Source organism: Rhincodon typus, chromosome 1 (genome assembly GCF_021869965.1).
Source record: "Rhincodon typus isolate 14 chromosome 1, sRhiTyp1.1, whole genome shotgun sequence".
In the NCBI taxonomy this organism is placed as follows: Eukaryota; Metazoa; Chordata; class Chondrichthyes; order Orectolobiformes; family Rhincodontidae; genus Rhincodon; species Rhincodon typus.
In genome coordinates this window covers 127,361,981-127,387,104 of record NC_063332.1, presented here as the reverse complement: position 1 = coordinate 127,387,104, position 25,124 = coordinate 127,361,981, and the positions used below count along the sequence as shown (strand labels likewise).

At 39.7% G+C, this 25,124-nt stretch overlaps 1 protein-coding gene across 1 annotated transcript in view; it reads right to left on the bottom strand.

The window, feature by feature from the left end:
* Positions 1-25,124, bottom strand: part of dchs2 (dachsous cadherin-related 2) — a 116,107-nt gene that overhangs the window by 5,291 nt on the left and 85,692 nt on the right. The window contains exons 15-19 of the mRNA XM_048598987.1: positions 16,156-16,367; positions 13,089-13,240; positions 4,291-4,421; positions 2,407-2,693; positions 1,126-1,267 (exon numbers count right to left, since the gene is read on the bottom strand). Coding sequence (XP_048454944.1) covers positions 1,126-1,267; positions 2,407-2,693; positions 4,291-4,421; positions 13,089-13,240; positions 16,156-16,367 — 924 coding nt within the window. The remainder of the gene's footprint in view (positions 1-1,125; positions 1,268-2,406; positions 2,694-4,290; positions 4,422-13,088; positions 13,241-16,155; positions 16,368-25,124) is intronic.

Here is a 25,124-nt window from a genome sequence, read left to right as displayed (position 1 = left end):
TGCTGCAACTGTACTGTGCTTTGATGAGACCACACCTGCAGTACCGTCAACAGTTTTGGTTTCTATATGATAAGGAAGGGTATTTTAGGACAACAGTTCAATGGATTGATTCTTGGGTTAGGGAATCCTTCTTATGTGGAGAGATTGAATAAATGGATCTGTATTCTCTGGAGCTTAGATGAATGAGAAATAATCTTTTTGAAGCATAAGTCCATGAGAAGGCTTGATAAGATGCTCAGTGGTTGTTTTAACTAGGTTGAAAGTCTAGAATTATGAGACATAGTCTTGTCTAAAGGGTTGGCCATTTAGGAGTGAGATAAGGAGAAATTTCCTCATAGCTGTAAATTCTTCAATTTTATTTGTTCCAATTTTTGTGGATTCTGTAGATTAACATTGCTGGATTTTTGGATTTTCAGGGGATCAAGGGATGTAGGGAACATGCAGGGAAGTCCAGTTGCAGTTGAAAATTAGCTATGATCTTAATGAATGGTGGGAGCATGTCAGAGGGGCTTTATGGACTACTCTTTTTTCTTCTATGTTCTTATAGTGCCATCTAAAATTTACTTACACTGAAATAGATAAGCCCTAACACCTGACGACCTTAGGGATTTATGTTATATTAAGACACCAACTTCATGCCGTTCCATGTGTCTGAATGCTGAGTCTTTTGACAAGCAATGCTCCTGTGGTAACAGGACAACTCGAACAGGAACTTCTTAATTTCTGCATCTAACTCCATCTATGTGGCCACTGGAAGTCACCGTCTGATTTGCACTTTAACAATAGTCAATGTCATTAATCATAATTATCATTACCCATTATTTCTACAGCAAAATACTGTCAACTACATTTCTGCAAAACACAATAGCCAAAATCTCATCCTTAATAGACAACAAAGCATTGCCTTACACAAATTACAAACAGCAGGCCAAGATAGATTTTGTATGCTGATTTAGGTGCATACATATAAATTCTGAAGTGATATTTATTAAACTAAATATACATAAACACAATTGTTGAGGGGTTAATCTTTTTAGTGACATCAAAATTATTGCGATGTGATTTCTAGCTATATCATGACTTAAAGTAACAAATGTTTTATCCAATCTTAATTTGTTATCTTACCACTTTCAGCATTAATATAAAACTCTGTAGAAGTTCCTGGAAGGATTCTATAGGAAACTTTTCCATTCATTCCTGAGTCTTTATCTGTCGCACATACAGTCAGAACGTACGTATTGACTGGTGAGAGTTCAGGCAGTATAATCTGAAACAACAAATCAGTCCATAAAATACGATTCTTGTACCACAGGTTAATTGATAGAAAGCTGGGTGAAAGTAAATTTAAAAATGAGCACGAGAACTCAAAGTACCCACATCTATTGACATCTATTTTCCGCTTGCTATCAGCCTCCCTCAAATAGGAGAGGCCCAAGCTAAGCTGACTTTGTAACTGGTGAAAATCATACAAGCCTACGTACACCAATTGCTCTAGTTTACTCCTCCCTCAGGATGAAATATTCTACTATAGCGAGTTACTTTATTAAGTGGCTTTGCTGTGTACTATGAAAGTCACGCTTCGTAAGCAGAAGGCCACTAAAATAACAAGATCAGCAGTTTATCTGACATGCAGAGAAGTTCATCATTATTCAATTTCCAAACTAAAGAATCCGCATAGTTTCTATCTGATTGATGCAGCCTACATTATCTCCCACAAAGTGACACAGAAGGTAAACTAGACGGATTGCAATTCTTTAATTTCCATTCATGAATCTGTAAGTTCCAGTGACATAAGCAAGTCTACAAAACTTTGGAGGGGTGAAAAGTAATTTTACAGAATCAAAGTCGAGGAGACCCCAGGAGTGTGAAACACAATTGTAAGCTTTTAATGATTTGATCAGATAGTAACAATCTCAAGTAACAGGTTCCATGGGTGAGCCAATTATCAACAGTACATTAGCGTAGTGCTGACCTGTCTGGCACAGATATTTGATGAACAAATCTGTCACAGAGTATTGACATCATTTGATGGAAGAATAACAAAGGAAGTCATGTGAACAACTTGCGTCCTTTCACAAGGGTCTCTGAAGTAACAGGGAAGATTGAGGAATTTTAATGGTGTCTCTATCCAATAATATCTATCATTTAAACATGCACCACTACTCTTTCAACATTGCTGGGTCAAAGTTCTGGAACTTCCTACTGACAGTAATGTGGAAATAACCACAAAGACAAAGACTAGTAGTGGTTCAAGGCAATGGGCCCCTACTCACTTCTCAAGGCAACCAGGGATGGGCAATAAACTGTGAGCTTGATTTATTTGACTCTGCAAACACACAATATACTGAATTTATACATGGGGGTGCCATAAATGCTATTTGTAAAATAGTAATGAATCAATTCTACCTGATATGATTCTTGAGAAAAGACAGGTGAATTGTCATTTAAATCCACTACAAAAACTCCAAGAGCTCCTTCAGTTTCATGCACTGAATCAGAAATCTTGATCTTCACCAAGTATTCAGACTGTTTCTCAAAATCCAATGGCTCAGTCAAAATGATGATTCCAGTGTTGCAGTCAATAGCAAATTTACCTTCTGGATTACCATTCTTCGTAAAATTATAGGAAAGAATGGGGTTTAGATCCATATCAGTTGCCAATATCTGTGTGACAACATAACCAGCTTGCAGGTCTGAAAGTATAAATCCATTAATTTCTGAAATTGGTTAACCATGACATCATTTTTTGTGATAAATTGCTGCTATCATATTATCATTTGATAAAAGTAAGCATTTTCATTATTTTGTGATTTAAATGATAAAATGCAAACTTATACAATGAATGTAGACACTATCAATGTTTTATCTGCAATGCTATTTAAAGGATGTGAACAGAACTAAACCTAAGCAAAATCATCCAACTGGAAGGACAGAACAGGCACTACTTCATTTTGCTGTTGGAACCTGGGCTGGAACCTTCTTTGAAGCATGCCCGGAAGTAGACCTTAGGACTTGAATATTTGTACAGGAACTGTAGGATAATTAATTGAATTGTGATTCCATAAGTTATAATATGCCATATTATTTTATCAATGTCTTATGGTACATATAAGAGTCCTTTATCTTCTACTGCAATCAAGCCATTAACTCATTTAAAATAAATAACTGTCTCCACTAATAGGGAAGAATACAGTATAATAACCTAAAATGCTTACAGTTAATAAATCATCCAGTTATTTTTAGGAAGATCTGGCCTGGCCTCTAATAAACAACATTCATTTTTAATGCACATTCCCTTACTTGTACCTATTTGGTAGGCTGTGGGCAAAAAAAAAACTGGTTTCTCTATGTCCACCATATCTACAAAAGTTTTAACATAGATTTCCGCTCACAAGCAGAGAAAATAATCCATTACCATATTGCATTTATTTCACAGAAAATACTGTGCTTACGTTTCTGCTATTTTGAAGTGTTTAACTTTTATTATTGCTGCACTGGACCATAGATCATTGCTGGGTAACAATTAGTTTTACAGTCACCAAATATAATAATTCCTTTATACCAAATTAATTTTGATATTTTTGTATTTGTTCTGGAAACTTATGTTTTAGAGATGGTGTCACATTAAGATTCTTGCGCTAAAACATAATAGCAATACATTAACCCTACGACGTAGTTTTGAGTTAGCACTTTAAAATAACTCAAACAGATGTTTACTTATGTGGCCATATTTCTATTCTTTCTATGGCAGCAGTTTTATATATATTATGTATATCTTTATCTCTTGATCTTAATAGCAACCTTCTTGCAGCTATAGAAGCTCATTATAGTTCATGAACATCAAAAAATTATGAGTGTATTGTGTTTGTTATCTGATCCATTGCCAATGATGAACTGGGAAAGGGATTTTTGCTTCATACAACAAAGAAGACATTACTGAAACAAATTGAAAGCACGCAGCTTGCAAAATTGTCCTCATTTTTAGACAGGATATCCACATAATAGGATTGTGGGATACCTAATGAAATAAATCAGTCTAGCAATTGTTGTTTATAAACTGTGTATTAGTACATGGAGATCTGTCTGCTATAAATGCTACTTACCTAACTAAAACAAACAGATGATACTTCCGTAAGAACAGTGTAATATTGCTAGAAACTGTGAAGTATTTATGTTAATAGCTCAAATCATAATTGTCAGATTACGGTTTTACATTAAAACATACCTTATCAAAAACTAATGATAACTAATGGTATCATGAAGAGTTATTATGATTAAAGCCCAACTTACTTTCAAAAATCTTCACTGCTTTCAGTGGAGGAATACTTGGAGGATTATCATTAATATCCACAACCTGAATCACAACAATGGCAGTTATTGAATGCCTGGGGCTTCCTCGATCAGTTGCTTGGATAACTAATCTATTTCAAACAGAGATAGGAAAGTTGAAAATGTCGATCTGATAACTGCATATCCAATTATCAAAAACGCTAATACAAATATACTATAGAACTGCTAAACTATATTTTGTAAAATGCTGCAGTGTATGATCAAGACTGGTCTTCAGGCTTTATCACCTTAAAATGGGTGATCTGCATGCCTCAATTAGGGTGGCAACGACAGCGAAACAAAAAAAATCTGCATTTATTGCCATGTTGCAATTAAATGGACCCAATCTCATGAGTCTACACTTGTATAAATAACATGGAAATCAGAGTTGCTTTCAATGATTTTACACTTGGCTAGAGGTTCTGCTGTTGAAATATATACCCCTGGAAATCAACAGGAAATGTATGAACTGTTTAAACTTTACATTCTGATGCCCTTATAGTAAAGTAACATCTTGTTGAATGAGATGTAATTAGGAGATGAATTTGGCCAGAATTTGGTGCGTAGACAGAGTTAATGGAGCAGTATTTTCCCTAGGATGGAGGATTTCAAAACTAGGGGCCACAGTTTTCAGGTGAGAGGAGAGAAATTTAAAAAAGACATGAGGCAATTTTTTTTACACAGACCGTGGTTTGCATGTGGAATGAACTTCTTGAAGAAGTGATGAATGCAGGTACAATTAGAACAATTAAAAGACATTTAGATAGATACAGGAATAGGAAAGGTTTGGAGGGATATACAGGTGGGACTAGTTTAGTTTGGGATTATGCTCGGCATGTACTGATTAGACAGAAGGGTCTGTTTCCTTGCTGTACCACTTTATGACTGTTACTATGACTCTCAGTGTCAATTGTTGAGTTTCATGGAGGATTTCTCTTTGAGAGGCCTAGTGAGTTTTTTCACACGATCTTCCCAAACTTGCCTCATTATCTTTATACAATGCATGTATGGCATCCTGCTTGTTGTATTCTCCCATATGTTATAGGCAGAGTACATGTCAATGCTGTGACACACTGGGACTTGTGGCATTGGCACATATTTAAAGTATGGTGTGCATCTGGTCAAGCATTGACAGTCCTGAGCTGCCCTCCATTGCTTGTGTCATTTGTCCTAGACAATTTACATAAAGGAAAATTGGTGCACCTCTTGCAGATAGAGACCTAGAGATTCTGGTGGATGGGAAGGTGCTGAGGAAGACAGTCCTCTTCCACTATGACTGGCAAAGGAGATCGCAACACCAGATTCTGTCAGCCTGATCGGAGGTTACCACCCAGGTCACTGTTGTTTAAACAGTCTGGAGGAATGCCCACAATGCTATAAAATGGTTATTGACCTTCTCCACACTGCCAGGGTAAGTATCACCATCTTCTCTCTGTTAATTCACATTTACTCTATCTCTGCTACTGCACACAACTCCCACTAAGGCTCATAGTCTATCACTCTTATCATTGTAAGCAACATCTTCCGTCATTCTCTCTCACCCATCCCCTACCTCCCACACTTTCAACCCTCCGAGCATTTTACGCTACTTACTCACTCAATTGGGCACCTCATCACCTTTTCCCCCCTTCCACCAGTAATAATAGCTGTGCCAGACAGTTTCATCTCGCTTAATCCTTCCCCTTGTATCACTGCAAAGAAAATGGCCCACAGTCGAGTCGGGTCAGGCAGTGGAGTACCCAACATTCATCACTTTGCCCTCTGAAAGGACAGAATCCTGGCCTGAGCCAGTGAGAACAATAAACATTTATCTGCTGATACTCAGCAACCAAGTAAGAATCATTATCCATTGCCATGCTACTGTCCCATTACTAACACTGTGAATGCACTCTTAACATGACCTGTCTTCTACCCTTACTCATGATGCATGCTTTCTTTTGTGTCCTGCAGTTTCCAGTGACAGCTGCCTGGCGGTAGCAGCCAAGAGGCTGGCTTGCAACACATTTCCTCTCTGACCTCTGAAGAAGAAGCCGTCGATACCTCAAGGAGCAAGGCAGCCTCCTAAACCCTTCATCAGCTCAGATACTGTCTCCTCAGTTGGTTTTTTGGTTAAATTAGAGTCGGGAGCACATGCTGGTGAGGACATCACTGCTATGACCCCACAGTTGGCTGAGGAAGAAATGCCCCAGGTCAGTAGGCCAGCATTTATTATTCCTAATCATCCAGAGGGCAGTTAACAGTTAACCAAATTGCTGTGGGTTTCAAGTCGTATGAAGGCCAGACCACATAAGAACGCAAAGGACATCAGTGAACCAGATGGTTCTGTGACAATCAACAAGGGTCTCATGGTCATCATTAAACTCAATTCCAGACTTTTAGTGAATTCAAACTCTACCATCTTCCATGGGAAAATTTGACAGTCAAGTGATAATACCACAAAGCTATCGCCTCCCCAGGTGCAACAACAGATAATGAATCCTGAGGATCCAATTTCTTCTGAGGGTGCCCTGTCATAGCGCCATCCTAACCATGCAACAGCTCAGATATTCACACTTCAGGATGTTGTGACAGGATTGGAATTTCAACTATTGAACCACAATTCACAAGCGTAGACCACAATGGCATGGAACATAATGGAGAGGGAGAGCATTACTGTAATGGATAATTATTAAGTGAGCAGAAAATCTGTTCTGTACTAACTTCCAGTCACTTTCCACAATTACAGAGAAATTGGACAGTCTAACTTGTGCATGAATTAGTTAGTTTCACTGGGAATTACAAGAATGTATTCATTCTTCCGTGGAGATAATGGCCAATTTCTTGAAATATCAATTGTGGAAATCAGGGCAGCATGGCGGCTCAGTGGTTAGCACTGCTGACTCACAGCAGCAGAAACCTAGGTTTGATTCCACACTTGGATGACTGTCTGTGTGGATTTTTGCACATCCTCCCTGTGTCTGCATAGATTTCCTCCCACAATCCAAAGATGTGCAGGTTACTGAATTGGCCGTTCTAAATTGCCCAATAGTATCCAACAATGTGCAGGATAGGTGGATTGGCCATGGGAAATACAGGGATACATGGAGAGAGGGGTGGCTCTGGGGGATGTTCTTTGGAGGGTTGATGTGGATTCAATGGATTGAATGGCTTGCTTCTACACTGTAGGGATTCTATTAAAAAAAAGTCCATGCACATAGTGATAACAGCAGTGCAGATTGTGGATGCTATCGGGTTTGATACCTTAAATAGGATGAAAATTAACATAAACTTTGATTTTACAACCCACCATTAGGCTATGCCAAAGTGGTCTTTGGCAAAGTGATACACTGTGTGACTGGCTCTTCAGATGGATGATAGGGAAGGGGGCATAAAAGGGATCTACATTCAAAGCATTTTCACTTCTCCCTGATGGCAAACAACACCATTGAATACTCCAATACTTGTTCATGATTGCTACATTGGTGGTAACTCACTACATTTTACAATAAAACAGAATTCTTGGTATCCCAGGGAGCCATGTGACCAGCAGATTGCCAGCATTTTTGTCCTTTGCCTCAGATTTGTCTTCATATAATGTTGGCACAATGCTTTGTTTTTCTTGTAATTCCAACCTTTACTGTGGTTCAATATCATGCAAAGTGGTGAAAGACAAAAAAGACTTGAAATTTAGTGCAAAAGAAAAGATTGTCTGAAATGGTTTTGCAACAGGAATTGCTTGATTTTAGAAATTTTATGATCTGTAATGAAATATAGATGCTTCAAGGCCAAATCAATTAGGTGAACTTATTACACTTCAAGTAGAAAGGTTTGCATTAGCAGTTGGAGGAGATCACATCTGAAGTGAGGCACAGCTGAGTGAATGTGTTTCTGGGAATCTGAAGCAGCATGGAAATTTGGGGCAGAGGGGAAGATATGCCTTTTACTTTTTTTTGCTTCATAGTTTACAAGGTCTTTTTAACAGGACGAATCGGAGCCCAGTACAGAACAAAGAGTGGTATCACTGGAAAATTGTAAGTTCACAGGTTGAAATAGCAGCTCATTTGAATATCTGTTATAAATTGCTTTCAGATTAAAGTTAAACAGGAGAAATTTTTAAAACAGAAGTGTGATGTTAAAGGGAAGCAGCGAGATGATTGACTAGTAAAGACCTACCTTTAGGGATTAATCCTAAATAACATTTACTTGAAAGTGTAAAACAATCACTTTGAGATAAACTGAAATGAAAGAAAATTAGAGATAAAAGGATTCTTTTTTATGAATAAGGTATATTTTTGAAATAAATAAGACGACAAGACAAGACAAGACAAGACACCACAAGACAAGACAAGACAAGACAACTATGCTGAGGGATGCACTAAAGCTTGTGGCAGCTGTTGCCAAGGCACATGGGGAAAGACCACTGTCTAAGGTGGTCTTCACTGTCTTCTGAATTAAATGCAGGTCTGTTCACGTATCGAACCCCCCTAGAGCCTCAAATGCATGTAAACATGTTTACATAGTCGTGTTCAAGTAAGAGATGCCTTTGGTTTGTTTGGATAGAGTCAACATCAAAGCAGACGTCTTGTTTCTGTAGGAGTGTGGGATACCGCACCTCATGAGCTACAGGAAATGTTCAGCTTCTGGACCCACAGGCCTTTGATTTGGTCAGGGGGAACACAGCAGCAGTTCCTCAGGTCTGGGTATTCTGCTGAGAGGAGGTAACTTCACCATCTCTCAAGTTAAGGAGGTGCTGGGGGTGGGTACCTCATCGTAGCAGACATTACATGCAAAAATGCTTCTCTAAGACTAAGTAATGTATACGCCCCAGTGGTAAAGAGTGAGCAGCTGGCCGTCTTGTAGCAGCTCCCATTTGTTCTGGCCAGAGACATCAACTGCATCATTGATGTGGATGGACAATCTGCAAGGCCTGACAGCAAACTGGACTCCACATCCAGATTCCTGATGGAAATAGTGTAAGTTGCCAAGCTGCACAATGTCTTCCGTACCCATGCAGATGGAGCGCAGCATAGATACACCTGGTCACAGCCAGACGGGTCTATCCACTCAAAGATACATTTCCTGTTTGCATCCCGCACATTCTCGGTTACTCATCCTGAACTCCAGGATACTTGAGGACAGCAGCATGTTATTGCCACCTCATCCCGCTTTCCACCATAATATACAAACTGCAGATGGTATGACCATGGATCTCTTGCTTTATATACTAACATCCTCTCAACCCAATCTTTCCCTTCTGATTTTGTGCTTTCAGATTCTTGAGTACTGCCACCTCTCAGACCACAGCAACTGAGAGGAAGAGAGTGAGCAATACTTTACCAATGATAAAGAAGCGCTCTCACTCCGACACTGGCCACTATCAACTAATATACAGGTACTTTCTCAATTTGAGGCTAATAAAATGAGGTGAGTCACCAGGCATACATGATCTTTAGCCAGAGCAGACAAAGGGAAGCATGTATGCCAGCTCTCCAGCGGGTGATCTCACAGCTAAGGGTACTCAGTGAAGATTCTGATATTTTAAATTTCAAAAATATACTTTATTCATAAAAATATCCTTGTATATATACATAATCACAAACACAGTTTAGTTCCGTACAGTAGAGTATCCAGGCAACAAACAAACATTGCATTTTGACTCTATGTAAACAAACCAAAGGGACCTCATCCATTTACAAGACTATATTTACATGCATATAAGGCACTAGGAGGGTCCAATAACTGAATGACCCCCAATTAACTTCAGCAGGAAGAGCTCACACAGTGGTCTTTCCCTTCTGCGCCTTGGCAGCAGCTGCCCCAAGCTTTAGTGAGTCACTCAGCACATAGTCCTGGATCTTGGAACGTGCCAGTCTGGAACACTTGGTTGAGTTCAACTCCTTGTTCTGGAAGACCAAAGAGCATCTTTCACCAAGTTGATTGTCCTCCAGGCACAGTCAATGTTTGTCTTGGTGTGTGTCCCGTGAAATGGGCTACGTTACGGGGCTGCTTCGGATAAACCCCAACAAAAACTACTGCATCTTTCTCTAGACTTCCTTCACAAAGGCTCATTCCAGCAGGAGATGTGTGACAGTCTCAACCCTCACTGCAGCCGTTTCGAGGCCAGTGTGTGGTGCGGCAGACCAACTATGCGTACATGAAGGATCTCACAGGTAGTGCCCTTCTCATCACCAGCCAAGCGATGTCTTGATGCTTGTTGGAAAGTTCTGGTGATGAGGCATTCTGCCAAATGACTTTGACAGTCTGCTCAGGGAACCACGTGACAGGATCTACCTTCTTCTTTTCCCACAGGGTCTCAAGGATACTACGTGCTGACCACTTCCTGATGGACCTGTGGTCAAAGGTATTTTTCTTTGCAAATTTCTCCATGAAGGACAGGTGATACAGAACGGTCCAACTATTTGGAACATTCCATGGCAACAAGGCCAGACCCATCCTTTGTAACACCAGGGACAGGAAGAACCTATGTGTAGTGACACTTGATGTTTGTGTGCTGAGGGTCTATGCGTAGCTTGATGCAGCTGCACACAAAGTTGGCCAGCTGGATGGGGGCAACATTGGGTACCTTCTCCCTACCTTATCCAGAGTTTTGTACATGGTATCCCTGCAGACACGGTCCATCTTAGACCTCCAGATGAAGTGCAAGATGACTCGGGTGACTGCAACAATGCAGTCCCAGGGAATGGGTTAGACTGTGCCGCTTACAATAACGGAGAGAGTGCGTCACACCTGATGACCAGGTTTTTACCCACAATGGAGAGTCAGCGGTGCTCCCAAAAGACCAGTTTCTGCTTCACCTTAGCAATGCGCTCCTCCCATGTTTTGCACACGCCACAGCCCCTCTGTTCCTGGTGGCTTCATGGCCCTTGTTATATGCCCACTGAATTCTTATCCTCAGGTGGTGGCTATCATAAGCCACATGGATAGAGATAACTCCTCTCCCTAACTTGTTCCTGAGATGCAATAATTGCAAAAGGAGCAGAATGCCTCAGAACATAAGCACTATGGTTTCTCCAGAGTGACAAACATTTACTGCTGAATGTACAGCATTTCTTTCAAACAGCTGATGTCAGCAAAATCTTTTAAATTTACCTGTTGAAAGGTTCCTGACACTAGAACAAGCTTCCATCAAGGTTCACTGCTCTTGTAAGGAGCTGTGAACCATGTCTCCCTAGATGGGGTCCAAAATGCCCAAACCCTGTAACAAGAGAAGCACAGGACTTCTGCATGCGGGATCTCTCTATACACTAATCCTGGATCAAAAAGAAATTGACACATAGTTTCCAGACCCAGCATTTGAGACAGGGTTAGGAACAGAAATGAAACGAAATGAACAGAAATGAAACGAAGAAATTAATCACTGGAACTGGTGACAATAAAAAGCCACATGACAGGAATTAAAAGAATCCTACAATTGGATCCCATCTGCCACTCTTCCTCCATTCTGACACAGATGGTAGTGTGAAAATCCAATGAGTCTAAGTGTGGTAGAAATTTTGCTGACTAGGCTAGCATTTATTGTCCAGACAACAGTTAAGAAAGAGTCAACCACATTGCTATGGGTCTGGAATAACATGTATACCAGACCAGGTAAGGGCATCAGATTTCCTCCCCTAAACAGCATTAGTAAACTAAATGGGTTTTTCTGACAATCAACAACAGTTTCATGGTCATCATTAGATTCTTAATTCCAGCTTTTTATTGAGTTCAAACATCTGCCATGGTGAGATCAGAACCCTGATCCCCAGAGCATTACCCACGTATCTGGATTAATAGTCTAACAATAATACCACTAGGCCATCGCCTCGCACAAGAGAGGTTGGGTACATGAAGATAAATTTTTAAAAAGTGATGAGTTAATAAGGCCATAGCAAAAGAGGAAAAAGCGTTTCCAAAGTAAATGGAAAGGCAGAGAAGCTATGTTAAAATTGTTTGGAACCTTGATTAGACCACATTTGCCTGTAGTTTTAACATGAAGGTTGCTATATATTACAAAAAGGATGGAGAAACACTGGAGAAGAAGCAGAAATATAAATGATACCAGAACTGAATGCTTATATCTGGAAAGACTGAATAAATTGGTGCTCATTTCTTTTAAATAGTTGGGGTAAGACCTGATAGAAGTCTTCAAGATTCTGAAAATGATACAATAGGGTGGAGCAAGACAAAGGGCTATAAATATAAGATAATCAATAATAAATTCAACAGAGATTTAAGCAGAAACGTATTTATCTAGAGGGTGGTTTAAACATGGAGGAGTTGAAGCAATTAGCACACATGCATGTAAGGGGAAACTAGATACACATATAAGGGAGAAAAGGATATAAAGATATGTTGATGGGGTAGATGAAGTATGGTGGAAGGTGACTTGTGTGGAGTATGAACATTGCCATTGACTTGAAGGGCTGAATGTCTTGTTTTTGTACTGGAATTTATATGTAATTGATAATGATAGTTCTTCTTACCTGTGTGGACATTTGTGAAAATCAACACAGTTGAACTGGCACAAGTTTCAACTAAAAATTGAAGTGATAATGGAGATTATTGACATCACATGTGGTTGGGTGATATTTACATTCGAGGGCTAATTTTCAAATTCAGTGGTAAACTGGTGGTAGAACCATTTAATTTTCATTTCCATTTACCATTCAAGCAGTAAAGATTATTCTCATTATGTGGGATGCACACATTTATGGTTTTAAGCATGCTAGACAAAACAATTTTAACTGGAGTCTGATATTGCACAAGGAAACAACACAAACCTGTAGGAGGAAATTACTTCTCGATCTAAAACAGCGTTAGTTGTAATAATTCCTCGAGTTAAATCAATAACGAAAGCCTCGTTTTCATTTCCAGATATTATGGAATATTCAATTTGGCCATTAAGCCCATGGTCAGAATCAGATGCAAAAACCTGTCAATAATACACAACCATTCAGGATTTTTTCAAATATTTTATTAGTTTATTGGACTCAACTTCTTATGACTTCTATTAGTAAATCGGTTAAACATTGCAAAGTATTTCCCATTTTGCATTTGTTAATGAAAATATATTCATTGAAACAAGTTTTGCATTTCCTGTTCCAGTATGCATTACAAATTCATGATAACAACAACCAGTTGTTTTTAAGTAGCAATGAAGGCATCCCAAACATTTCATACAGAAATTAGAAACCAAAATATTACATTAGGAGATATTAAGATAGATAAACTAAGTCAAAGGGGTGTGCTTTGAAGGAATGCCTCTGGAAGACAGAGAGGCACAAGGCAAGATTTAAGGAAGGAATTCCAAAGCTTAGAACCCAGGCAGCTGAAGATATGGACACCAATGATGGAGTGATTAAAATTGAGGATCCTCAAGAGGCTGGATTTAAAAGAATTTAAATATTTCAGAGGTTGTAGGGCTGAAAGAGATTACAGAGACAGGGAACAGCAAAGCCACAGAGGATTTGAAAACAAGGTTGAGAAATTTTAAGACTGAAATGTTGCTTAACCAGGAGCTAATATAGATCAGTGAGCACAGTGTTGATAGGTGAATGAAATTTGTGCAAGTTAGGACATGGGCAACAATATCTGTTCTAGTTCTTTTTGCAGTGGGCACAACTTTGTGGTGCATGCACAGCAGCGACTTCCAGAACAGGAAATTAACGCATTGCCATGCTGATCATACCAACTGACATGTGGGGCACCTCAGAGCGGTTGCACAGCTGTGCAGCTTAGAAGGAACCAACTGGCCAGCAGAGTTTGAATGATCTCAAGTTTGGAGAGGGTATAATGTGAGGTTGGCTAGGAGATCATTAGCATTGTCAAGTCCAGAGGTAATAAATGCATGAATGAATGTTTCAGCAGCAGGAACACTGAGGCAAAGATTGAGTCAGGTGATGTTACAGAGATTAAAACAGGCAGTCCTAATCACACGGTTGTAGTTGAAAATTGATTTTGGAATAACATGATGACACTGAGGTTGCAAATGGTATAATTCAACCTCAGACAGTGGCGAAGGAAAGTGATGGTGTTGATGGCAGGGATCAAAGGCAATATTTAATCAAAGGAAATTTTTGGTTGCCCTGTAATGATGTTGGACAAGCAGTTGGATAATTTAGGGGTAGTGGAGGGCTGAAAGAGGTGGCAGTGAGAGAAATCTGTGTATTGTCAACATATATTTGGAAACTGATATGGTTTCAGATTATACTGCTAAGGAGGAGCATGTAGATGAGAGGTAGGAGAGTGCAAAGAATTGCCAAGTTTGGGGAACACTCAGAATGGGAAGAGATACTACTGATGACAATTTGGTGGATACAATTAAATAGGTAAAGAATGGAATCGGGCAGTTGCAGTCCTACCCAGTTAGACAATGGAGATGACGCACTGGAGGAACATGGTGTAATCAGACAGGTGAAGAAGGGCAAGGAAAAATAGTTAGCCTTTGTGACAGTCAGATAGGATGCAACTTATGTCTTTGATAAGAATATTGCAGCAGGGACACTGGAAAACCTCTTAACTGGATTCAAGCATTGGATCTTATAAGATCCTATTGAGACTTGAAATGATAGGTATGGAGAAAATGTTTCTCCTCTGGGAGCATCTAGAGCTTGGTGTCATAGATTGCCGATTAAAACCAAGATTAGCCTTGTTTTTTTGTCTCTGAGACTCATCAGTCTTGTGGTGGAAATATTTTTAAGGTAGAGATAGATTTGTATTAAGCCAGTTGGTGAACAATATCAGGTATTGGCTGAGAAGGTTCAAAGGATTGAATGACCTGCTCCTGCTCCTAATTTGTATGTTTGTATCAAAGATGGGCAAGAAGTTGGGAGACCATAATGCATTAAACAATCCGGAGAGGAAAGGGAGGCTGGAGACTACCCAACTTGCAATCTTTCAAAATGATTTTAGTGTTTTACCCTCCTTCCTTTTCCCGGAAGTCTACTCTCTGTACTGATCACTTTTTGCATGAACTACTCGATACTGGTCCTTGAAATTATCCTTCACTAACTTCACTCTACAATTTTGAAATTTAAAGCAACAGTTTGGACAGACATATGTTATGCACCTGTCTCATTTTCAGTGAAATTAATGAAAATGAAAATTGGGAGATGTGTAGAGTGGCCAGATGATGCATATTGGCCAAATTTTACAAAACCCACCCAAATCCCACCATTGATGAAGCTGTCTGTTGGCAGCATGAAATTGGAAAAAACACGTTGGGTGCGGTCAATAGTATAAGTTATATTTTATGTCTCTGAATTGTAATATTTTAAGGTCTTTGAATTGTAATTTCCTGCTTCATCGCTAACAATACAAGAATTCAGGGTTCTGATTTTCTGTTGAGCCTCCTGTAAGTTCCTGCAGGAACTACAGCAAGAGATTAGCAAAACCTTCAGAGAATTGGTGTAAAATAGCAATGCAGTGATTCACTGCACTTTCTTCTCCAGGATAGGGTGATGATAATGGAGGGTGGTTTTTGGATTGCACTGATCATAAAGTAGGAGATTGTGAAAATCATCATGAAGATGCAGGGCCCAGACCTCTGTTGTAGCATCAATTGAGTGTATATGCTGTTATGTCCTTAAAGGATTTCTCAGACTCATGCAAATTTTCCATTCTTTTTCACTTCTAGTTCTGATTTAACTGTACATTTGGGTTAACTTCTGCAGTCTCTAACCAAGTCACCTTTGTAAGGTTTGAACATAACTTGAAGGATTGTTCAAATTGACCTGCTGTTTAGTATTTCAATCGTCAACTTAATTAAAAGTTTGCGAAAAGTAATGCACTCATTCCTCTGCTCCATTATGTATCTCTGATCATATACAGTTTTGAGACAACCCTTACCTGCATGACGTATGTATTACGTGTTTGGCCCTCCCATATTGATGTCTTATAATAATTTTGTTGAAAACATGGTTGGTTATCATTTACATCTTCAATTATAATAGTTAACTGGCTGTATGCTGTTTGATGGTTACTTTCTGCCAACAACAACAAATGCATCTTGGTTCTGACTTCATAATCCAGAATTTTGGAATCTTTCACCACAATGTCACCTGAAAACAGAAATAAAGCTTTATAGCACATTGAAGTATATTAAATAATTTTTATTCATGACCAATTACCACAGGTAGGTATTCTCCTTTAGGTCTCAAGAACATTACTTTATCTTAACTTTTAGTTACCATGAAATCTTGTGGTCTGAACACTGTTTTAGAATTTCTGGATAAATTACATCTCCTAATTTTTCTTTTACAGCTGATAGGGATTATGATTTCAGATAAGTATGGCAGCGAAGTTGAAGTCAAGTTAACAACTGGTGTGGAAAATCTGGGGTAGCAATTTACCAAGTTTCACACACACAACCTAAAGCATCAAACAGTGTGCAATTTAAACAAGAAGCAGTGGTGCATTTGAAATGGAGCTTTAGTGCTCACTTCCACTATCTGCCAGAAAAGGCTTGCCCATCTCAAAAGAATACATTTCAGACCACTTCGATTGCTTATTACCACCCTTACATTAATCTCAGATTGGGAGGGGAGGAAGAATATTGAGAAAGACTCTAATTTAATCACAGGCTGTTAGCAGTCCTAGAAAATGCTGAAAAGCTGAAGGATACCTACTCCAAAGAACATTTTAAAATAAACTGTATTTTTTTGTTGTAGCTGTCGTGTAAGGGTTTCAAGACAATGAAGTAAGTCTGTGGCAATGTCACATATTACTCAGAATAAAACCGCAGAATGGGTGGAGATAGAACACTCTGGAAAAAAGTCTACGAAACCAGACTCCAACCTGGACATGAACACGCAAAGAAGATAGTTAAGTTTGATAAAGACTAAACTAGGAGTCAGAGCATGGTATATCAATTTTTTACCATGTATAGCAGTATTTAGTAGTAATGCATAAGAAATAGTGTTACTTTGAAGTCTAAGCCTGCAGACAATTCTTGACTCAAGAAGTCTGCAAAGAACCCAAACTCTTGCTGTGGCATCAAACCACAGAATAAAAAATGGTAAGAAAACAATCATCTTTAGAGCAACAGAGATTTAACAACAACTGTAATCAACTAAGAATACCACAATACAACAAAATGAGTGTCGAACAGGGAGATCGAAGCTCGAATAATATTCTCCCAAATCAAGAAAACAATCAATAGCTTTAAGTTTCTATCGACAATTGAACAACGTAACTAAAGTGATCAATACCAATCTTTCCAACAGAAAAACTTTAAGCTTTCAGATCCTTTTGATAAATCAATAAATTGGCAGACTTAGAAAGCACAATACTAAAAATTCGAACAACTTCAGGAATGACACCAAATCAAATGCAAAAACAGGTTAGCACATTTCTGTACGACAATGGGAAGAACATCAGATCACGTAATACATAGACAACATTAATAAGAAACAATTACATATGACAACCTCTAACAAATTTTGATCAGTACTTCACTTCAACAATAAATGGGACACTGATGAGATCACGCTTCAAGAGCGGATATCAACTTCCCAGAGATGCTGTAGATAGTTTCCTTCATAACCGATATAAGTTTTCTGAACAATGCAACTATGGAACCTTACAACAAGAGCTCATTTGTAACAGAATTTTCATTAGCCTCTTGGATAAATCAGTTACAAGATGTTTTCAATGGAAAGAAGATGTAACTCTAGAATGACTAGTCCAAATAGCAATAGATACAGAATCTAGACAACTGCTCAAGAAGAAATACGGAGCAAAAGTTCAAGTTAAAGCAGCATTTTCTGGTGTGTTGACTATTTAAAACACAATAAACCAGCTGACCAGAACAGTCAAACCTCTTGACTTAACCACAAAGAAATGGCTAAAGGACTAAATTCATACCTCACTCTGTCTTCACGAAGGAGGACACAAACAACATACAATAAATGATGGGGAACATGGTTTAGTGAGACAGAGGAACTAGAAAAATTGATGCAGTTGAAGGCTGATAAATCCCAGGGCATAATAATTTACATGCCAAGGTACTTAAGGAAGTGGCCATAGAAAAAATGGATGTGTTGGTAGATCATCTTCCAAGATTCATTAGACTCTGGAAGAGTTCCTACAAATTGGACTGTTGCCAATGCGTAATCAACTATTTAAGAAGAGAAGTATAGCAAAAACGGGAAACTATAGACCAATGAGTCTGACCTGGTAGTGGAGAAGACGCTAAATCCATAAACAAGGATTTTATGGCAGAGCACTTAGAAAACAGGCACTGAATTAGACACAGCCAGCACGGGTTTACAAAAGGGCAATCATGCTTGACAAATCTACTGGTATTCTTCAAGGATGTAACTGGGGCAGCACAGTGGTTAGCACTGCTGCCTCACAGTGCCAGGGACCTGGGTTTGATTCCAGCCTCAGGCGACTGTCTGTGTGGAGTTTGCACATTCTCCCCGTGTCTGTGTGGGTTTGCTCCGGCTTCCTCCCACAGTCTAAAGATGTGCAGGTTAGGTGGATTGGCCATGCTAAATTGCCCGTAGTGTTCGGGGAGGTGTAGATTAGGCGCGTTATAGGGGGATGGGTCTGGGTGGGATGCTCTGAGGTTTGGTGTAGACTTGTTGGGCCGAAGGGCCTGTTTCCACACTGTAGGGATTCTATGATTCTAGTAGAGTGAAACAGGGAGAGCCAGTGATGTGGTTTATTTGGATTTTCTGAAGGCTTTGACAAAGTCCCTCATAAGAGACTAATGTGTAAAATTAAAGTGCATGGGATTGGGGGTAGTGTATTTAGATGGACAGATGAAAGGTTAGCAGACAGAACAAAAGGAGTAGCAATAAATAAGTCTTTTTAGAATGACAGGCAATGACTAGTGGGGTGCCATAGGGATCAGCACCAGGATCACAGTTATTCACAATATATTTAATGATTTAGGCAAGGAAACTAAATGTAATATCTCAAAATTTGCAGATAATACAAAGCTGGGTGGAAGGGGGAACTGTAAGGAAGATGCAATTTGGGCAGGCTGTCTAATGTGGATAATGCAGTATAATGTGGATAAATGTGAGGTTATCTACTTTGGTTGCAAAAATAGGAAGGCAAATTTTTATCTGAATGGCTGTAAATTGAGAGAGGAGAATGTTCAATGAAACCTGGATGCCTTGTGTACCAGTTGCAGAAGGCAGGCATGCAAGTGCAGTAAAGAGAGCAAACTACATGCTGGCCTTCATAGGGAAAGGATTTGAGTACAGGAACAAGGATGTCCTGCTGCAGTTATACAGTGCATTAGTGAGGTGACACTTGGAACATTGTGTGTAGTTTTGATCTCCTTATCTGAGGAAGGATGTTCTTGCTTTAGAAGGAGTGGTGTGAAGGCTCACCAAATTGATTCCTGGGATGGCAGGGTTGACATATGAGGAGAAATTGAATTGGTTAGGATTGTATTCACTGGAGTTTAGAAGAATGAGGGGGATCTCATAGAAACCTATAAAATTCTAAAATGGCAAGACAGATTAAATTCAGGAAAGATGTTCCCTATGGTGGAGGAGTCCATAACCAGAGGTCGGAGTTTAAGGATAAGAGGTAAACCTTTTTAGGATTGAGATGAAGCAATTTTACCCAGAGAGTGGTGAGCATGTGGAATTCATTACCACAGAAAAGTGGTTGAGACCCAAACATGATGTGTTTTCAAGGAGGAAGCAAATATTAGACTTACAGAAAAAGGGGTAAAGGGATATGGGGGAGGGTGGGGTTCGAATATGGAGTTTGATAATCAGCCATGATCATAATGAATGGCATAACAGGCTCGAAGGGTCGAATGGCCAACTCCTGCTCCTGTCTTCTACGTTTTTACATTTAGACATTCCAGTCATTATGCCTTACCAACTTTAAGTACTAACAGTTTATCCAATATTCCTCCATATCAATTTTAAAGCTTTCTAGTGGCTAATTTTCTTCCTTGTTCACTGTGATCTAAGCAGCATCTGCCTCATAGGTTAAAAACAGATTCTCATTCCTCTATGTGCAAATCTCCTTTTTTGGCCCCTAATCATCCTAATGTTTGCAATAGAGAAAGAAAGCTTGGTGACAGGTGTTGCACAAAGGTCCATAAGAAATTGGGCTCTCTTGTCAGCATCAAAATCTATAATTCCAAATTGGGTTTAGGATTGTTGGAGGCAAAGGCAGCGAGTGTAGGCATTAGTATCTTTTGTTTCAGGTGTTGAATTCGGTTGGTTTAAATAGGTGTGCCTCGTGTAGTAATGGCTCTTTTGGTCACTAGGAGTTTTCTGGGGGTGGAAGAAATGACATCAGGAGTTTTAAATAAAGTGAGCAAGGCAAAGCTATTGAGGTTGGTATTGGGGTTGCCTTTGTACGTGCAAAAAAGGGAAATAATTGCAGCAATAGCTTGACATTTAAAATTGCCGGAAATGCCATTGCAATCTTTGGAAATGGCTAAAATTCAATTGCAAATGAAGCAGCTTGAACATGAAAAGGAAATGTAGCAGTCTGAATTACAATTAAAAGCAGAGAAAAAAGGAAGAGAGATAAGAAAGAGAGATAAAGAGAGAATTTGAACTTCAGAAGCTGGCAACTACAGAGGAAATTTGCCTTAAAAGGACATTGAAGATAGATCAAACATATGACGCTCTTGGAAATACAATTATTTTGGAAGAGTTCAAAACTTCACTTCCTGAAGTAGTGAGAACTCATGTAGAAGAGCAGAGAGTTAACACTACAAGATTAGCAGCTGAAATGGCCAATGATTATGAGTTGGCTCATAAATCAAAGTTTGGCTTCTGACATCAATTTCAATCTTTGAGGGATTAAAAATCGAGGAAAAGAGAAGATCAAGGGTCAAATTTTACATCAAAATTATTCGGGGAAGTTATCGATAGTTTAGGAATAAAACAATTCAAATCCACTGCATACCATCCAGGAATTCAGGGAGCATTAGAACAAAGGCATCAAACTTAAAAGATCATGTTGAGGGATTATATTCAAGACTATCCAGAAGATTGGGATAAAGAATTTCCATTTGTGCTTTTTTGCAATTAGGGACGCACCAAATGAATCCACCAAATTCAGTCCATTTGAATTAGTTTTTGGGTAGTTTTGAGGTGAGAGGACCACTGAAGTTAATTAAGGAGAAATTGGTGAATCAGAGTTCAAAGATCACACATTTGGACTATATGTCAAATTTTAGGGAAAGATTAAATAAAGCGAGTGAATTGGTTAGACAGCATTTAAAAGTAGCACAGCATGAGATGAATCAGGAAGCAGACAAGAAATCAAAAATTCACAATTTTGCTAGTGGCGATAAATTGTTAGTGTTACTTCCGGTGATAGGTGAACCTTTAAAAGCAAGGTTTAGTGGACCTTATCAAATCGAAGGGAGATTGAGTGAGGTGAATTTTTCAATAAGAACGCCAGATAGAAAGAAATTTCACAGTGTGTGTCATGTGAATATGCTCAAAAGGTATTTTGATAGGGAAGGAAAGCAAAAGGAGAATGTGTTACTGGTTACAACACAGAGTAACGAACCAAGTTCACAGGATTCTGAATTGGACATTCCTCAAATTGAATTGGATATTCCTCAAATTAAATTGGACAATGAGGAAGTTCTCAAAAGTTGGAATAAGTTATTGACTTACCTTCCACAGGAAAATCAAAATGACTTCAAAGAGTTATTTCAATCGCTTAGGGAGATACGTGGGAATAAGTTAGGAAGTACAAATCTCATTATGCATGAAGTAGAAAAATGAAATGCTGTTCCAATTAAGCAAGATCCTTATAGAATTAATCCTCTAAAGATGGCACAGGTTCAAAGAGATTGATCACATGCTCAAAGGCGACCTACTCAAAGTGACCTGCAGTGACTGGAGCTCACCCATAGTAATGGTGCCAAAACCAGATGATACCCAATGATTATGTGTGGACTATCCTAAAGTCAATGCAGTTACAAAGTCTGATTCATATCCTACTCCACGTTTGGAGGACTGTATTGAGAAGAGGATACTGGCAGCTACTTTTATCCGAAAGAGCAAAGACCATTTTGGCTTTCATGACACCAAATGGATTATACTAATTTAAAGTCATGCCACTTCGTATGAAAAATGTGCCAGCTATATTTCAAAGACAAACAAACAAAGTCATTTCAGGATTACCCAATTGTGTGGTGTAGATTGAAGACCTGGTGATTTTTAGTCACGCATGGAAGGAACATTTGCAGTATCTTTTGGAATTGTTCGATCAACTTCGGAAGGCAGGCTTGGTGATCACCCTGGCTAAGAGTGAGTTTGTGATAGCCCAAGTTATATTCCTGGGCCAAGTTATTGGGCATGGAAAGGTGACTCCACAGAATGTGAAAACAAAAGTAATTAGGGAGTTGCCCATACCATCGATGAAGAGGGCAGTACCAGGTTTCCTGGGTTTGAGTGGGATTTTTTGGAAGTTCACACCAAATTTTAGCAGTGTGGTTGCTCTATTGATTGACTTACTGAAGAAAAGCAGAAAATTTCAGTGGACTGTCAGAAGCATTTGACAGCCTGAAAGCTGTGCTAACTACTGCCCCAGTGTTAGCCACACCTAATTATACAAAGCCATTCAAGGTGGCTATCAATGCGAGTGATGTGGGTGTCAGAGCTGTATTCTTACAAGAAGACTCAGAAAAGATAGAAAGACCTATTGGGTATTTTTCCAGAAAACTGAAGACTCATCAACAGAAATATTCCATGATTGAGAAGGAAACCTGGAGCTTGGTTTTGCTGATACAACACTTCAACATTTATATTGCCAGTAATGGGCCTGAGGCAACTATATATACTGATCATAACCCATTAAAGTTTTTGTAGAAATTTAAGGACAAAAATTCCACGCTGTTTAGACGGAACTTCTTATTGCAGCCATTCAATTTGAAAACTACACACGTCGGACCAAAAAAACGTAACTGCTGACATGTTGTCGTGACCTTGATGAAGAAAGATGGAGGTGTTCAGTGGCGGGAGTAAACGGACTGAAATAACTTGTAGTAGTGAATGTTTGCATGTTCGAGTCAATGTAATGTATATGTATTGCAGTGTACTGGTGGAGTAAGACTAAGTGTTTTAAAAATGAAATCAACTTTGTATATTGGTGGGTTTTTTTTAAGGGGGAAGATGCGAGGATGCTGTCACTTTAAGAGGTTATTTTGTCCTGTTTTGTTTTGAAGTGTGGTTGTATTCCAGATGTATAGAGCAGTCTCTAAGAAAGTAAACAATTTGTGAGGCACTGAGGGTTGGAACAATGGAAGCAGCCTGGGTGTGTCCAGAACTCACAGACCAGGCTTTCTAGTTTACTTTTAGTTTTCAGCTTTAGTTTTAAGAAGAAGACTTTGGCGTCTCAAATGAGTTGGAAGCTTCAGTGAATGCCTCCTAGCTGCTACTTTCTCTGAATGCTCTCTTGATTTTTTTTTCCTTCTGGATTGGAGAACTGCATGTGAAAATCTGTGTCTGAATTTGCTTTTTGGCCAAGGTGTATGTTTATGGGATGTTACTATATTGGAACTGTTAATTAGTAATATTTACTGTATCTATTATTCGGTTAAGTTTTCCAATAGTTAAGTTGTTCTAAATTTCTCTTTCTTTTGTTTGCATTTTAACTGTAGTGTTTAAATAAACTGTGTTTAGCTTAACTTTGAATAGTTTCACCAGTCACATTGCATCTGGAACACTTTACACCTGCCTTTAAAATAAGAAAACTTAAGGATCAAGGCTACCTTCTTAAAATATTTTGAGGGGGTTTGCTCTGATCCATAAAATCCAGCATCCCTAACCCTAGCAGAGATAGTAGGAATGCCGATGCTGGAGAATCTGAGACAACAAGGTGTAGGGCTGGATGAACACGGCAGGCCAAGCAGCATCAGAGGAGCAGGAAAGCTGACGTTTTGGGTCTAGACCCTTCTTCAGAAATGGAGCAGGGAAGGGGATTCTGAAATAAATAGGGAGAAAGGGGGAGGCGGCTAGAAGATGGCTAAAGGTGAAGACAGGTGGAGAGGAGACAGACAGGTCAAGGATGCGGGGTTGGAGCCAGTAAAGGTGAGTGTAGGTGGGGAGTTAGGGAGGGGATAGGTCGGTCCAGGGAGGACGGACGGGTCATGGAGGCAGGATGAGGCTAGTAGGTAGGAGATGAGGGTGGAGCTTGAGGTGGGAGGAGTGGATAGATGGGAGGACAGGTTAGGGAGGCGGGTACGAGCTGGGCTGGTTTTGGGATGCGGTCAGGGGAGGGGAGATTTTGAAGCTTGTGAAGTCCACATTGATACCATTGGGCTGCAGGGTTCCCAAGCGAAATATGAGATGCTGTTCCTGCAACCTTCGGGTGGCATCGTTGTGACACTGCAGGAGGCCCAGGATGGACATGTCGTCCAAGGAGTGAGGGGGAGTTGAAATGGTTCTCGACTGGGAGGTGCAGTTGTTTGGTGCGAACTGAGCGTAGGTGTTCCGTAAAGTGGTCCCCAAGCCTCCGCTTGGTTTCCCCGATGTAGAGGAGGCCACATTTGGAACAGCGGATACAATATACCACATTAGCAGATGTGCAGGTGAACATCTGTTTGATGTGGAAGGTGTTCTTAGGGCCTGGGATGGGGGTGAGGGGGGAGGTGTAGGGGCAGGTGTAGCACTTCCTGCGGTTGGAGGGAAAAGTGCCGGGGGTGGTGGGGCTGGTGGGGAGTGTGGAGTGGACAAGGGAGTCACGGAGAGAGTGGTCCCTCCGGAAAGCAGATAAGGGTGGGGAGGGAAAAATGTCTTTGGTAGTGGGGTCGGATTGCAGATGGCGGAAGTGTCGGAGGATGATGCGTTGGATCCGGAGGTTGGTGGGGT